The sequence below is a fragment of the Venustampulla echinocandica genome, assembly GCF_003357145.1.
Source record: "Venustampulla echinocandica strain BP 5553 chromosome Unknown scaffold_5, whole genome shotgun sequence".
Classification (NCBI taxonomy): domain Eukaryota; kingdom Fungi; phylum Ascomycota; class Leotiomycetes; order Helotiales; family Pleuroascaceae; genus Venustampulla; species Venustampulla echinocandica.
The window spans coordinates 662,397-678,545 of NW_022474210.1; the positions used below are offsets into that span (position 1 = coordinate 662,397).

Here is a 16,149-nt window from a genome sequence, read left to right on the forward strand (position 1 = left end):
GACCACGTCACATCCCTACGGAAGATACGAGAGCACTTTTGAGAGTGTTAAAAAGTCTTAGTTGGACTGAGGAAGCCAAGGCGATATAGGGGTAGAAGGAAGTTATTTACATTTCAGCACCATTATTAGAATGCTTTCCGGATATGGGAAGGAACATGTCCCCTATTATTTTGTGTCATTCCTTTGAACCTGATGTAATCTCCTGACAGCAATTGATGCCCCTGGCATTTCCATTAACTGTCATTAACAACTTGAGTCCAAACCATCAATCCCCCTTCAAGGAAAATGTCCCAAGTCAACGTACAGAATGTCTTCAAGGGACCAGACTCAGTTATCAACTACTTCAATCCAGATTTACAGCCACCACTGCCTCTGGTAGAGGTTCCTCCCGAGCTGAATCCCTTCCGAGGCGATAATGTTCGTATTTACGCCAAAATGCTCACGACGCTACCAGCCCAAAACGTAAAGATGTTCCCAGGTAACCGCACTGAGACAATATCTATAAAGAGGCATAAATACTAACAGATTTATCTTAGCACTGAACATGCTCCTCCAAGATCCAACCGCAGCGTCCAAGTCGATCGTTGAAGCGAGCTCGGGGTCCACGGCTCTCTCTCTCAGCATGGCCTCCCGCGTACTGTGGGGAAACGAGGATGTGTGTGCCTATGTTACCAACAAAAAGCACCCTGATCAGCTGCGGATCCTGCGATTCTTTGGTCTCAAAGTGTAAGTGTTAGGGTCAAATTTAGCGAAGCACAAGTTAAAGGCATGACAGTTCGCTTTATGGCGGCTTGGCACAGCAAGAACCGCATGATCCGAGAGGAATCATGTGGAGGCTTAGGAAATTGGCAAAACACGATGAGAGCGTTTGCTATCCAGGACAGTATGACAATGATCATGTACGTACGCAGGTTTATATTGTCTCGAGGCTAACCAAACACAATTACTTACTTGGCTGCATTCAGAACTGGAAGTCACATACAAGATGGACAGGACCACAGATTCTTCAGCAACTGCCAGAGATAAATGTGCTTTGCACAACGGTTGGAACTGGAGGTCAGTGGCACTCGGTCCAAGTTGGTTGGGAAAGCATGTAACCGGCGTTGCAGCATACTTACTACTATAGTTTAGGGTGCATTACAGGAACTGGCGTATACCTCAAATCGCAGAAGAAATCTGTCAAAGTCGTGGGGTAAGTTATCAAACCTATAAATTGTTTATTCCTTAGGGGATGTAACTAATGCGGATTAAAGGGTATGTAATGTCTTCGGTGATCCAACACCCGGACCTAGACATTTCCCAGGATTTGAAAGTAGCAGGTTTCCGTGGAGAGATACCATAGATACATTTGAGTCAGTGGCATCCATGGATTCGTACGATATGTCAATGCAGATGTCCCGAAGAGGGATAATTTGCGGGCCCTCCTCCGGTGAAGCTCTCTGTGGCTTGATCCAGTATCTACAGAAAATAAAGGACGAGGGAAACCTACAAGATCTTGCGGATAACTCGAGTCGGGAGATATCTTGCGTCTTCATCTGTTGTGATCTGCCGTATCAGTACATGGATGGCTATTTTCAAAAGCTCCAAGACGAGAAATTTCCCCCGATCATGAATGAGGTGAGGCTCCCCAACCAGATTGAAGATATCGATACTCACAATCCTAGATCTTACTCAAGTGTGACCAGGATAGGTATGACGAGCGCTGGGAGCTCACACCTGAGGAAGCTGTCCTTGCTGTGTCCCGGAAAATCAAAGATAACCAAGGCCCCCTCCGCCGAAGTTGCAACCGCCAATCTTGCAGAGAGCGAGCATCATGCAGGAGTTATCGACGAACACAGCCCACTGTCTTGGATATACGGCAAGGCAGCGATTTCAGGAAGGGTCATATTCAGGGCTCAATTAGCAGTCCTCTGAAGAATCTGAGCGAAATGACCGAGGATGTTTTCGGGGATCCCAACGCTATATACTTGCACTGGGGCAACTTGAAGAGCAAGTTTGATCTAGAAGGACATCGAATCGGTTCAAAACACTCGCCAGTACTAATACTTTGCTATGACGGCGATATCTCCCGATTAGCCACTTCTATGTTAAGAGGAAGGGGCTATACTGCATTTGGTGTTCAAGGGGGGTTTCCGGCTCTGCGTTTATATCTCAAGGAAAGGGGCAAATGAGTAGATAGCACCACTATTGTGTCATTCTTTAATTCAATTGCTATTCCCACGTCGTTGTCTCGACAAGATTCAATCTGTAATTGCATGATTATCCATCTGGTTCCGACCATCGTAAATGTGGCGTGGGTTTTGCTGCCAGATAATCTTGGATGTTAGATTGGACTTGCCCACTGTTCTTTTCCTTCTTTGGGTTGTGGCCAAAAATTCTCCACGCCCTTTGACATGGTCATACAGCAACCACAGGAAATTATCCCTTGAGTCGAGTTTAAGCCCTACTGATGCCCATGTCGTCCATTTTCTCCACAAACGAGCCTTGCGTATAGCTGATCTACAATTTGGATCCTTCCCTCGCGAAGTTTAAACGGATAGTATGCTTTTAATCCCAAAAATCCAATACCGTAGGTCCGTAGCGAGTCGTTGAAGAGATATTCGCCGGTTAATAGAGGAAGGACACACGAATTCGACTAACCCGTCGAATTAAGCTTGCCCAAGAACGAGACGCCGGCCACACTTTAAGCGCTGTGGAGGTGGATTACTTTGTAAAAACAAGCTTTAAGTAAATTGGCATTCTCAAGAGATAAGATCGCATGATCTATCGGCAGTCGTAAAATTATAATCAACAGCTCTTGGTATTGCAGTTCGCTCCCTAATTGGGGTTAAGTACGGGGCGGACTTGGGGGTTCTCCTTGCTAGCGCTACTTAAATACAGTACCTAGCCGCTGTATCCGCACTTGGTGCTTTGTAGTAATATATAACATACAGGGTTTTGCATGTAAACAACGCAAACTTGCTCTTTCCTTGCCTTGGCCAATAATGGATTCGTCCCGACGCCGGGATGCGGCCGCGCCCTTGCCGTCCCGATATCCGCCAAAACGGATATCTATCCGGCGCAAGCCTCTTTTGGAAAACTACTCGATCGGACTCAAGGAGCTGCGTTTAACAGGCTGAGACAAAATGAGAGGAGTAAAATTGGCATAACATGCTCCTCACTTTACTTTTTCTTCTCGCACTTTGGGTCCACCAAAATGGAATATCCAGCCCTGCATAAGTTGCACTGGACCAGAATAGCGGGAGTCCATGTATGATGTGTCGTACCGACTCGTCGTACTTCGTAGGTACTTGTAATGGATGAATAGATACTGGTCAGGTGGTACGGGAGTACGGGTTCTGCCCCATGGCTCCGTGTATATAGATGAGACCATCCGCCAAGCCAAGGAACTCGAAGTTCTTACTGATTTTTTCTGATCTTCGACTACTTACAAATGGCAAAAATGATATCGATAGCTGTCATTCTCCTCCTCCAGGTGTACTCTGCCCAATGCATGGTCTCGAGTGGCCGCGCCGGTCACGGCTTTGTTGGCTATGGCATCTCCATGTACGATCCGAACTGCGCATACTCCTGCCGCAGCGCCATTAGCTCAAGTGCTCTCAACTGTTCGACGTATGCCGATGGAGCGGAGGTAGCAGATATGGCAGGAATGTCGGGAATGGGTGCTGCTTCCACCTCTGGGGGTTGTTACGCAACGGATGACACCTTCCTACAGACACTTGCGTATTGTATTTCTACCCGATGCGATGGGAAAGTTGCAGTTTACAGACTGGAGAAATGGTGGTTACGAAACGTTGCAGGAACAAAGGAAGTCCAACCCGACCCCAAATACTCCTACCAACAGGCGTTGGCACGAGTAACGGAGCCTCCAACGACGACTTTGGTGAGTGGTGATCCGTTGAATAAGACTTCATTAGTGAAGGATGCCGATTACATAGCGGTTTTCAACGCACAAGAAATCTTCGAAGCGCAGGAGGTCTTATATGAAAAATACGGGCAAGCAATTCTTATTCCCAAAATATACACCGCAAGTATGCTAACTTAAAACCTGTAGCCTCGTCGTTCTTCTCTCCGGATTTGTGATTCCAATTGGCCTCTCTCTTCTTCGCTTTATACCTTTCCCGGCGTTCCTGACCACCAAGTTCAACTCGCTATTTATCACACCTCCTCTCTGGGGAAAGTATCACACACAGCCGGTCGCATTCAACCTTGTCCAGGTCCCAACCCGCGGCCAGGGGCTCTTTATCGCCTATTTTATCATCATAAATTTCGTGCTATGCGCTGTCAATATTACATATCTGCAACCTAATTCTTGGTATCCAGATGGAAAACATGATGAGCTCCTTACATACGTCAGCAACCGAATTGGTGTCCTAAGTTTCGCCAACCTCCCGCTGATTTTCTTGTATGCGGGACGAAACAACGTCCTACTTTGGCTTACCAACTGGTCACACTCAACCTTTATTCTACTGCACCGCTGGATTGCATACATCTCGACGCTGCAAGCCTGCATACATTCAGCAGTCTGGCTCCAAAACTACGTAGCTACCGGCTCCCACACTACTGAGAGTAAGCTCCAATATTGGTTCTGGGGAATCATTGCAACGCTGTCCATGTCGATCTTGTTACCTTCGTCAATAATTCCAATTAGACAAAAGGCATACGAAGTCTTTCTTCTTTGGCATATCTCGCTTTCGGTCCTCGTTATCGCAGGTTGCTACCTCCACATATATTACCGCTTCGAGAACCAGTGGGGCTATGAACTATGGATCCTTATCACAATAGCGATCTGGGGTTTCGACAGAGTCATGCGCATATTGCGGGTTGCCCGGAACGGCATCTGTACAGCGCAAATCACAACCATTGACGAAGACTACATCCGAATTGATATCAAGGGCGTGGCATCCGGCGTGGGTCACGCATACCTATATTTCCCGACTCTAACCTGGCGAGTTTGGGAAAACCACCCCTTCTCAGTGGCCTCCACCCTACTTCCCGCTCTCGAAGACTCTGCTAGTCTCAAAAAAGCCAGTGAGTCGGACTTGGAGAGTGACCGCGCACGTACCAGCGACAAGGCTTCTCCTTCAGACCAGGACATTGACATCAAGGAGATAAGCTCGGGCAGCAGTAACAAATCTAACCATTTGCGCTTGCCTCCCAGCCTCGCCCTTTCGTTCTTTGTCCGCGCCCGTTCCGGGCTAACAACCCAATTCCCAGCAAACGGTTCCATTCCAGTCCTCGTCGAGTCAATCTACGGCACAAACGAAGATCTCTCAGGCTACCCGTCCCTTATCTGCATTGCCGGGGGCGTGGGCGTCACGGCTATAATGCCGTACCTGCAGTCGCATCCGGGCTCCAAGAAACTCTACTGGGGTGTTCGGAACGCAGGCATTGTTAAAACCTTGGAAAGTAGCTTCCATGGCATCGACAAGGAGGTGTTTGTTGGGACAAAGATGGTCATCAAAGATGTTCTCGAAGATGCATTGGCCAATGCTAGCCCCGATGGAGCAGCAGTGGTAGTTAGCGGGCCCTCTTGCATGGCAGATGAAGTTAGAGTGCTGGTCAGTCAGATTGGGGCGAGGGGAGGCCGCAGTAATATTAAGCTTGTGGAGGAGTCGTTCACCTGGTAGCCTAGCCGGCGAGATGCACAACTTCAGGAGTACATACCGTAAACACTTTAATTGTTCTTAAATATACCACACGTATCCTTCGACCTATGCTTATTATTTTTCGAATAACTTTGCGTATTAATTTATATGGAGACTTATTGTTTTGGAATTTTCTATAGGAAGGCCAAGCGTTGATGATTCCCCCTGAATTAAGCGAGAAAGGGGCAACCCCCTTTTGTGGGGCACGGGCCGCCGCGGTTTCCACCCGCTATAATCTGTAAGGAGTAAATAGGTACAGAGAATCCTAAGTATAAGAAAGAAAGCTCTAACATCTAGTAATGATATTTTCATATATTTTATACCTCTTTAGGGATTAATTGCTGCTATCTAATATCTGCAACTTTTTGTGGCTCTGATGAATTCGGGCACTCTAAACGAGCAGCATCTGAGGGCGTTCGTGAACTTCTCGAATCAGGAATCTCTTTGCTATTAAAATAGGTCAAAGTAGACTTTAGTGCCGCTTCCTACTTGTTCAGGAAATGAAATAATTTAATACATTTAGATCTTTGTCGCTTTCCTTGACTTCGTTTCCTCAATAAACTACTAACGAGTAACGACAACCATGATCTCCGTCAACAAACGCTTTACAAGTAACAACTTATTTCATTTAAGCGTCATCAATATGTGCTAAGGGTTAGGTCTCCTACCAAGCCATGGAAATGTCCTAATCCTGGGCAATTACCGAAATGCTTGATATTGGCAGATAAACCAGTCCGAGAACTCAGTCGAGCCTAGGTTTGGTGGTCCAGCTAGAAAATACACTTTGAGCTGACTAGGTGAGTGTCTACTACACGAGGATACCGATACTTTGGGCGGGAAGTTTAAAATATTGAACTCATTTTGTGATACATACATATAACCATATGATTGATACCCGCAGTTCTATCTACGACTGGGTTTAAAGCAATACCACCACCTTCCGAGCTGAAGTACCTTGGCCCTGGATATCTATGGCGCCTTGCACGCTTTCGAGCCCTTTTCCGGCCACCATCGGCTCAGGAGCCGGGATATACGCCCCAGCCTCGAGAGCCTTCGGCAGGAAATCTTGGTAGATGGCCTGAGCGACATGGTTGTTCCTAATAGAAGGGGCATACACTTTGGCGACTTGGATCCCTTCGGGAGGCTCAACGGGCCTAACGAACACGGTAGCTACGAATTTGGTTCCCTCTGATCTCCGGACAAACTCGATGCAGGGCTCGTAGGCCCCTTCTCCGATGGCGTCGAATGCGCCGGCAATGGTTTTGCCCTTCGCGGCGCTAATCAGGCTCGATACGACCGTTGTCTCGTTATAGTCGAAGACTTGACTTGCGCCCAGCTTCTTGACAAGCTCAAAGTTCTTTGGCGATGCCGTCGTGATAACCTCATAGCCGGCCGCAACAGAGAGCTGGATTGCGTTGCACCCAACACTCGATGATCCCCCCCAGATTAGGATGATCTTTCCGGTTGACTTCTGCCGAGGCTCGGTCGGTAGCTGGAGATTGAGGTAGTCGGGATGGAATAGGCCAGAGGATGCAGTCGATAGGCCTAGCGGGAGCACAACGGCCCTTTCAAAGGAGATTCTTGCGGGAATCTGGCAGGCCATATTGGTCTCGAGGACCGTGTAGGCTTGGAATCCCTTGTTTTCGTTTCGCTTCGTCGCAAAGCCCGTTGCGTTGCCGATCACGCGGTCCCCCTTCTTGAAGCCGGTCACATTGGGTCCAACTAGCACGACTTCACCCGCGATGTCCTGCCCGAGGATGTCAGGATAGTTGAGCGGGTAAAAGGCCGTTGCTTGAAGCTTGCCATCAATTGGGTTGATGGCAAGAGCGTAGTTTTTTATGAGGATATGGTCTGCTCCCGGAGTTGCCATAGGAGCAGCTTTGACCTCGAGTGGTCGAGCTTTGGGTGCTGTAATCCAGGCTGCAGTATTTGAAGCCATGTTGTGATAGTGCTCAGTCAGAAGTGATCGGGTAGATAGATGATCTGTGAAGTTGCTCCTGGAAATGCTTCAAGGGGAGGTAGATTGTTGGGGATTTCTCCCGGGCATGATGGGCATCACATAAGCTATATATATTCCATGGTCTTGTAGAGTTTCCTAGAATGTGAGAATCCTCCCACTCAATATTTGTTTGAGTGACCGGGAATTATCAAGTGAAATGTAGATTTGCCACCGCTCCTGCTCCAAGGCCTGCCGCAAGCTCAACGCTAACCAAATATGTACTCGGTTAGCTCGTGGCTCGATTTGTATTCGGTCTCCGAGATACCAGCTAAATGTGTTGGTTGTGAGGTGCCGCAGATGGCCTGAGTATTCTATCAAGTTGAATGAACTTGAATCTAGAAGAGACTTCGATGAATGATCGGATCACCTATAGCAAGCGCTACGCTAACCCAAAACGCTATAGAGCGGCTTCCGTAGGTTCGGGACTGTCCACGGCCCAAATAATTCCCAGCAGGGTTAGCGTAGCGCGTCTTATGCCAAGGTCCATGGGTTTGCAGCCGCGATGCACTAATCTAGCCACTTCAGCTATGTTAGATTGATAGATCGAGAATGAACCCAAAAACAGATACTCGAAGGAGCACGTAAGACCTAGCCGGTGGAGCTATCTTTCTACCCTGAATCATAAATTACCTAAGATGCGGGTGCAACTACAAAGTTTATCGCGCTACATTCTGGTTGATATAAGTACTTATCGGTTTCTTGTTTCCTTGTGGTATACAATAGACTAGGTACAGACATAGTTATAATCTGGCGGCCCTGTTGGTCAAGTTTGCGGGGAGACTACATGAGGAAGCCGGACCATATGATGATACATCCGCTTGCTAAATAATCTCTGTCGATATCCGAGGCCTAAGGGAAACACAATATCAGCATTGAACTTATACATGAAGGTAGACGAGCCCACATTTGCAAATAAAGTAGCCTGTCCTACACCCATTTCCGATCCAATCCATAAAAGACAGCTGCGAAAGTACTTTCGCAGCGTTTCAGAAAGGAAAGGCATCTTAGAAACAACGTATAGCGGATGCATGAGCAGCAGCCCTCCGAGAAACCGCCCAGGATCCGTTATCCCCCCACTTGTCTCTTTCTCATTGAGAAATACCTGCAGGTTATCTGCTAGGTGGTATGGAACTGACGCAACCATATCCTGAGCTATACGATTCGCAGTACGAATATGATCAGTACAGCTGTCATATTCTGCGAGACTGTTTGAAAGTTCGATAATGAGGGCAACGAGTAGAAGTCGAGCCGTTCGGAATATGTTCCAAACGCCAGCGACATAAAGGTCGAAGTACGTGTCGACTTTGCCTGGCCAAGCGCCTACTTGAACTTCTGACTCATATCGGCCTGGTCTCACATGTCCGATTACAGTCGGTTTGAATAAGTCAACGCGAGTTTCTTCCCACATGGCGAAACGTTGATCAAGAGCGAGGCTTTGGACTTTCAGGGTTTCCAAGTCTTTCGACGCAATGACAACTTCGAACTTTGCCCATACTAGGTGAAGGTGGAATAATAGGTGCTCTAAGCTATCCCCCGGGCTGCATAATGCTGGGACAGAAAACACATTAGAGTACTAGGGTGCTGTTAGATGCATCTTTGAAACCTAGGTTGTATATTCCACGTGCATATATCTCAAAAGAGATATGGCATAAGCAAGAGAATAAATACTGACATTGCTGATTTGCAACGTTTTGGTTGAACTACACAGGGTCGTGACTAAGGGGTTCAGGGGCAAGTGTGTAGTTCCCCAAAGGGCCGATAGACCCTTAGCATGGGCGTCATGATCGCCTGGGCCAGTCTCATTGGCCATAACTATCTATGCCCAGTTAGCTGTCCTTCCAGTACCATGCATTCGTGCTACGATCAGTCATAATGGCAAATACCTGATAAAGCCCCAACGACATAGCGATCACCTTTAGTTCCACACTATTCCCCGAACGGGAGCCTTCTATGGCCCTAGCCAAGGACGCGAGGAGCTCCTGATAGAAAATGCCAGACTTGCGTATGAATCGAGGCCTGTGTAATGGCTTCGCGTGGCTCGCAAACGCAACGACCTGGCAAGCTTTCGCGAGGTCGGACTTGGGCCCGAGACGGTGAGTCAACTCATCCAAGCCGGATAGGTAACTCCTGGAGAGGCTTCGATTGGCCGAGATCATGTAGTAGTCGTACAGGAAACATCGCAGTGCTAGCATGTTACTGTCCTCCTCCGAAGTCTCCGGCGGGATGGCGTCCTCCGGGAGTATGTCGGTGCCCGGAATCGGGACACGTTTTGGTATAACGCATTTTCGCGCTATCAACAAGGACGACGACGACAACTGACTTGGATTCCGTGCCTCATACTGTCGAAACTCGGGGGAAGCGTCATTTTCATAACCACCACACGGTCGATTGGCCTTGATGCACCTCATGCACGACTAACTCTCCGTCAGTCTCCCTGGAGTCTGAGAGTCGAGTTTGATAAACTTCCGCAGTGGGGAGCCTAGCACCAAGTCTTGAACATACCGGACGAGTCTCATCACACTATCCGGCCACTATTAACCAACATCCATGTTGTTGTAGTAGATATGAATGACACGAACCTTTTTCCGTCTCCACCTGCACGAATTGCAGCCACGGGAAGGACCGAGGTACACCATTAGTCTTTACAACCGGGTATGACGTTTCGATGTAATTTGCAAGATCTAAGTAAGGTGAATTGGAGAACTCTTAAGCTAGCCAGCCTTTGATGGACCAAGACTCATCGTCATGCGAAGTGACCTGGGATAATACCGGATTCCCAAAGCGCGCTAGCTATTAGATGGCGTGCAGGGGCCGTCCTCGGCGGATGCTCTAGGCTGGCTCCAAGCCTTTTAGGGTTAGCGTTGCGCTCTTGTTTTCAGCGCCAGGGGTCGTTCTCACGTAAGCTGGTACGTATTAATTCCGACCTCCTAGAGAAGTTCGACAGTCAAAGGCTTCTTGTGTCTCGAGAGTCGAGACTTATACCTAAGTATATTATTTAAGTTATCTAGGAATTCATCGTAACTAAACTATAATAAGCTTCTAGTACTCTTAAAGAATATACGTGGTTAACCCCTTATATTATATAAATATTTGCCAACTTATCTAAATTAAAGTTCAAATGCATTATCAATATTTGGAAGAACCTGTAGTCTATATAAACTTCTTTAATCAAACGTGAATTATATAATGACTACAATCTATCTAGCATAGCCTTCCCCCGTTCCTTATATTACCATTCCGAACCAAATATCGCTACGCCCATCGCCACCTGCCAAATCATGGTAATTACTACCTTAACGGGGGAAGTAATTTTCTGCCTCCCCTCGTATCTGACTTAAGGATACTGGATGCACTACCTGTATCTTCAGCTTCAGCTGATGAATAGCAGCGCCATGAGAATTGATAATGTTGCAGTCTAAAATTTTACCCTTTTCAATCCGAAGCTCTTGTGCGGCATACTTGAGTGCGACCTCTCTCCATGCCTCTATGACATGAGGCTTTAGGTTAAGATTCCACGTGCCATGCCAGGAGATTGTGGTGTGATTATCGGTTGTATGATACCGAAATAGAAAAGCATGGCGTTTTCCGCCATTCCATAGCTCCATCGTTTGGAGCTTTGGCATTTTGTAGGCAGCAGAGGCAGCAGCTAGTACAAGGTTGTTTATATCCTCGAGGCTGCTGTTGGAACTTAGCAGCGGTGAAGTTAATGCCAACGAAGTGAGTTTTGGCCAGATTCCACCAGGGGGGCACGCTTTCAAGAAGTCCTTCGCGTCAATAAGAAAAGATGCCGATAAATTTTCGTGGCTGAGGCTTCTCTGGGCCAAAACTGCACCCAAGGCTGGACAACAGATTCGCTCCCGCTCCCCATTGTGCCCACGTTCTTTCATGTTGGCGAAAATAAAGTCCTCATTAAAGTCTTCGAATAATATGAGGTTCGTTAGGGTATTAGGTACGACGTTCGAGAAAGTTGTCGTATAGCCTATAAAATATAAACCGTTAATTTTAGTCTTTTATCGTAGATGATGGGGTATAGTGTACCTTCGTCATAAGTCTCTCTTAAGCTCCGTGATAACTGCCGCCAAGGCTCATAATATAGGGACTCAAGTTTAGGAAGACGCTTAAGGATCTGCTGTAGCGTCGTTGGCCATAACTTGCGTCGAGTCTGTCGACGGATGAGAAGGTGCTTGACCACGCTGACAGAGGGAAACTTCTGCCGAAACCTGACATCAACAGGGTGCCCAAAGAGCGAGAATATAGACGATAGACGCAGAGAATGCACCCTTCGCCTATTATCCCAGCCATGGATATAGTCGTAGATAACAGTTCCGCCAAAGTCCTGGGTGGGTTCTACACAGTCATCGACGGCGTGAATACGGTGGTCCTGGAAATGGTGTTGCGAGTCACTAGGTGAATGGATGCTTATCTCCAGAGTAAGACCACGGTTGTTTCGGCTATGATGCTCTTCCCAGCTGCTCAGAATTGAGAACAGCTTGTAAATAGCTTGCTTTATTGTGTCATTATTTTTGCGCTTCATGAGTTTATTCTCCCCCTCCCTGCAAGTTAGGCATGTGTAGAGATCGAGCTCGATGCGGAGCCAAATATGCTTAACAAGCTCCTTCTGGAAGCGGACGAGGTTTCCAAACTCCTCTAGATCTTGCTGATGTAGTACAAGCCGATGGAATATGTTCTTCTCAAAGACAGCCCGCCATTCTCGACAGACGGAAGCATATCCTGCTGGACCGCCATCGAGCGTGGTGGCCAATGTGTTGTCAGGTTTAGCGACTGCAGGCTTAGATTTACTGCTGCAGCGTTGATGTTGTATCAACGCCTCCAAAATCAGTAGCCGCACCTCAAAAGGAAGTCGATCCCACTGATAGGTTTCGTTCCTCGCCTTGCGATGTTGCAGCCGTGTTCGAATACAGGCGAGTCCCATGATGAAGAAGTATGGGAAGTCGAACCTGGGATATGTAGCGTGGTTTGCTTCCAGGCAAAACAAGCTGCTGTGTATATAGCAGTGAAGGAAGATTCAGACGATACTAGCACAGGAGACTTGGGATTGAAGTTTGCGAAGCGGTTTGAAGAAGTTGTTGAAGACTAAGTCGATACGGAGGCAATACGGGCGCCGTACAACTTAATTCCGTAATTTAGAGGCTCAGAGTAAAGATCAATCTGAAAGTGCATTAAAGAGATAAGAAGTGGATAGAGGGGTAGTAGGAGAAGAAGGTACATGTACAAGTAAGGGGGTTGTAATATTGAAACTCACGTACTCAACCTGGCCCAACACCTAACTAGATAAACGCAGGGGATCTAGGAAATTAACCTTGAGAAGTGGTCTGACCTCAACAGGTAGCGCTGACCTTGATAATTATATAATAAATTTGGTTTAATATTAATATATCCCTATAATCTTAATCTTATTCATGATATAAGCCTAATATTTAATTGTTTTATAATAAATCAGCAACAGAAATAGACCGACTGCTATCTTTCTCACGATCATTGGTGAATTCCCTCAAGATGGGCAGGTTAGTGAATTCCCTAGCCCAAACCATTCTAAGCCTCAGACCGTAGAGAGTAACTATCGAGGTATTGGATATCGGCGCTAACGATCTTTATGTGAAAGAAGTGGCTCCCCCGAACCTATTAGTGTAGCCTAGGCGTACTTTCGCGAGATATCTACCGTGATCGTGTAGACGATTGTGGTGGGGATTCAGGGGCAAGGTGGGTCGCGGGTTGGAGGTGGGAAGGTTCTCCCCCGGGGGGGGGGGGGGGTAAACTGTTGTGCCCCAGGGTGTTATTTGAGTCCGTGGTTTGACTTTCTTGACACCAGCAACTGCACCGAGTGTCGCTGTGGATGCGTTTTATTGTAGAGCGTGGCCCTCTGGAGTACCCTGAGATATCGTTGCAACGATCTATCATCCCAAATTTCGGCTTCAATATCCGATGAGACTACAATTAAGTTCGTAGATGGAAGTGCGCAGAAGTGGTAGAAGGTCGCAGGAGTTGATGAAAGTTCACAAGATCGTAGAGCAGAGACTACAGGGGAGAGCGTTAGGGCGTTATTCGGCACTATGCTGCACATAGATTAGGGTCCAACCAGCGGACCAGGCGGCGTATCTCGATCGACTGCTTAGTATCAAGGCGCTATGCATTTCTTGCCGAATTTCGAATGTTATGGGGGAGTAAGGTACCTACTTCGTTTGCGGGGTATCCCGTGACAGAGATCAAGGCATTCAAGAAAACACCAACCAACCAACCCTCCCCCAAACCAAGCCATGATACGAAGTACGTAAATCAACGCTCTTTCACATCTTACAGACTTGCTAATAGTGATTAAACAAGGTTACGCTTCATGATGCGTTGTTCCTGGATCCTCGCTGTCCTCAACCCTGATTTTACTTGGACACCTCGGAAACCCTTGCCTCAACCCCTCAGCGAGATTCCTCCAACTCCAAAACCCAGCCATCCTATCGTTCGACGGTTTTGGGGATATATACATTTGCTCCTTGAAAGATTCTCGATTTCCTACTGTCGTTGGCTAGGAGTCTCTTTCGATAATCAAATTATCCCCCTACCATTTGGCCTGCTCTTGAAGTGGTCGGATGGAACCCGCCTGGAGGAGGTTCTCGCAACCAAAGTATGCCGCGCTGCAGGCTTGCCAGTACCAAAAATTATCTCTTACGGAGACCACCCAGATTTTCCCCATGCGCCAATGTCAATTTTGATTACCCGGCTGCCAGGTCGTGAACTTGGCCAAATGTACAAATCTCTAAGCCCAAATGCCAAGACTACAGCCGCTAGAGAGTTCAAGAATTACCTCTTAGTTATTCGGAAGTGGAAAAGCCCATGGGGCGATGAACGAGTTTGCTCTATTACAGGTGGCGCAATCCGAAGTATCCGGGTACCAAATCATACAATCGGCCCTTGCGAAACAGCTCACGAATTCCACGACATCTACTCTCGCCAGCCCACAACTCGTTCGCATCAGAAGCCGTGTTTGAAGAAAGTTTGAGCAGCGCGAAAAGGCTTCAATCCTTGCAGAGGCCTGGCGTCAAATTTACACGTGGGGATATTAAACATCATAATATCCTTGTCGATGAAGAAGGCCATATTACTGTATTTCTAGATTGGGAGTCTGCTGGCTGGTACCCGGGGTTTTGGGACTATACCAGAGCGTTGAGATGTGTACGAAAGGGCTTTTGGTGGTATGAATTTTTAATGGACATTGGGGCACAAGAATATCCGAAGGAGTCCGAATGTGAGAGGGCTTTGATGAGCCTAACAGTGGATTCGTACGCGTGGTGAGGTCAGATATCACGCTTTGGTAAAGACGCAAGCTACCGGTTAGATTCCAATTCCAACTAAGTCCCGGGTTGTTATTAGCTTGTCATCTCAATCGAGTCGGCCGCTCTTCTACCCCGTAGCTCTACCCCATGGCATTTAATGATTTAGACGCAATTATGAGCAATGTTTTCCCTTCCCGACTAAACCATGCATGTTCTACACCCAAATCCACATCCCCCGAGAGATTCGTACGTAGCAGAAGCTGTTTATAATCCTGTGCCACTAGGCCCAAGCATAAACACCTTCTCTTCGTATGCTACTGGCGCACCATCCTGTCTCATTCCGCCCAGAGCCATATATTTTATCTCTACGACTTGGAAGCCATGCTTCTCGTGTAAGTGGCCACCTACAACGCGATGGCCCTGCAACCACGAAGACCTACACCCCACCAGCACACTACAATTTACGGGTTCCAGCTGGACTAGAGAACATACTTCCCAAAACTCCCGATATTTGCTGGTTACTGTTAAGAATAACTCCGAAGCCAGACGGCAAGACATGGCTGCGAGCTGGTCACAACACACAATATAATCCTCCTCAACCTCCTTGAGCAAGAGGTCAAGGAATACTGCTGGACGCGTCCACTTTGGGCCATTTCGGTTGGACGCAAAACTAAGGGGAAAGTCCTAGATTACCCAAGTATACCCAGCTGCAAATAGCTCTTTATAAGCCTCCACTCCACTTACCACTCGAGGCATTGTTTCATTAGTGGTACTTTGTACGTACCTAGCAGGGGAATACAGGAGATTGCCTAGCAGAATGAAAGGTGGTGAGCGTTCGTAGTGCAACGAAACTATGCCGCCTGGCAGAATATGGTGGCAGAACCAGACGTTATCACATCCCCCATACCAGAATAAAGGGTGGTGAGCGATCGTAACGCAACGAATATGCCGCCTGCCAGATTCAGTGATTTAGAGGGCAGAACCGTCTGGCAGAACCAGAAGTGGTGAGCGGTCGTAACGCAACGAAATCAGTACCGCCCGCCAGAATCAGGCGTAATCCTGGCAGAACAAAAGGTGGTGAACGGCCGTAACGCAACGAAACCATGCCGCCTGGCCGAACAGCAGTATATCAGTGGCAGAATTCCAGAAGTGGTGAGCGGTCGAAGTGCAACGAAATAAACACCGCCTGGCAGAATAAAAGAATAGATAATAGCAC

The 16,149-nt window shown here is 47.5% G+C and overlaps 6 protein-coding genes across 6 annotated transcripts; 3 read left to right on the forward strand and 3 right to left on the reverse strand.

The window, feature by feature from the left end:
- Nucleotides 1–285: 285 nt before the first annotated feature.
- Nucleotides 286–2,171, forward strand: BP5553_07137 (uncharacterized protein; the record flags this gene model as incomplete). Its single annotated transcript, XM_032015760.1, has 7 exons — nucleotides 286–478; nucleotides 537–726; nucleotides 776–899; nucleotides 966–1,056; nucleotides 1,132–1,192; nucleotides 1,254–1,617; nucleotides 1,665–2,171. 7 exons carry the CDS (start codon nucleotides 286–288, stop codon nucleotides 2,169–2,171), a joined length of 1,530 nt encoding a protein of 509 aa, XP_031868029.1.
- A 1,271-nt stretch (nucleotides 2,172–3,442) lies between these two features.
- Nucleotides 3,443–5,630, forward strand: BP5553_07138 (uncharacterized protein; the record flags this gene model as incomplete). The annotated part of the gene is made up of 2 exons (XM_032015761.1): nucleotides 3,443–4,031; nucleotides 4,324–5,630. 2 exons carry the CDS (start codon nucleotides 3,443–3,445, stop codon nucleotides 5,628–5,630), a joined length of 1,896 nt encoding a protein of 631 aa, XP_031868030.1.
- A 937-nt stretch (nucleotides 5,631–6,567) lies between these two features.
- Nucleotides 6,568–7,587, reverse strand: BP5553_07139 (uncharacterized protein; the record flags this gene model as incomplete). The annotated part of the gene is made up of 1 exon (XM_032015762.1): nucleotides 6,568–7,587. One exon carries the CDS (start codon nucleotides 7,585–7,587, stop codon nucleotides 6,568–6,570), a length of 1,020 nt encoding a protein of 339 aa, XP_031868031.1.
- Nucleotides 7,588–8,427: 840 nt separating this feature from the next.
- Nucleotides 8,428–10,055, reverse strand: BP5553_07140 (uncharacterized protein; the record flags this gene model as incomplete). The annotated part of the gene is made up of 4 exons (XM_032015763.1): nucleotides 8,428–8,496; nucleotides 8,552–9,220; nucleotides 9,320–9,463; nucleotides 9,531–10,055. The coding sequence occupies 4 exons, from the start codon at nucleotides 10,053–10,055 to the stop codon at nucleotides 8,428–8,430; spliced, it is 1,407 nt and encodes a 468-aa protein (XP_031868032.1).
- An 885-nt stretch (nucleotides 10,056–10,940) lies between these two features.
- Nucleotides 10,941–12,580, reverse strand: BP5553_07141 (uncharacterized protein; the record flags this gene model as incomplete). The annotated part of the gene is made up of 2 exons (XM_032015764.1): nucleotides 10,941–11,626; nucleotides 11,686–12,580. 2 exons carry the CDS (start codon nucleotides 12,578–12,580, stop codon nucleotides 10,941–10,943), a joined length of 1,581 nt encoding a protein of 526 aa, XP_031868033.1.
- Nucleotides 12,581–14,002: 1,422 nt separating this feature from the next.
- On the forward strand, nucleotides 14,003–14,659 carry BP5553_07142 (uncharacterized protein; the record flags this gene model as incomplete). The annotated part of the gene is made up of 1 exon (XM_032015765.1): nucleotides 14,003–14,659. The coding sequence occupies one exon, from the start codon at nucleotides 14,003–14,005 to the stop codon at nucleotides 14,657–14,659; it is 657 nt and encodes a 218-aa protein (XP_031868034.1).
- Between the last annotated feature and the right edge of the window lie 1,490 nt (nucleotides 14,660–16,149).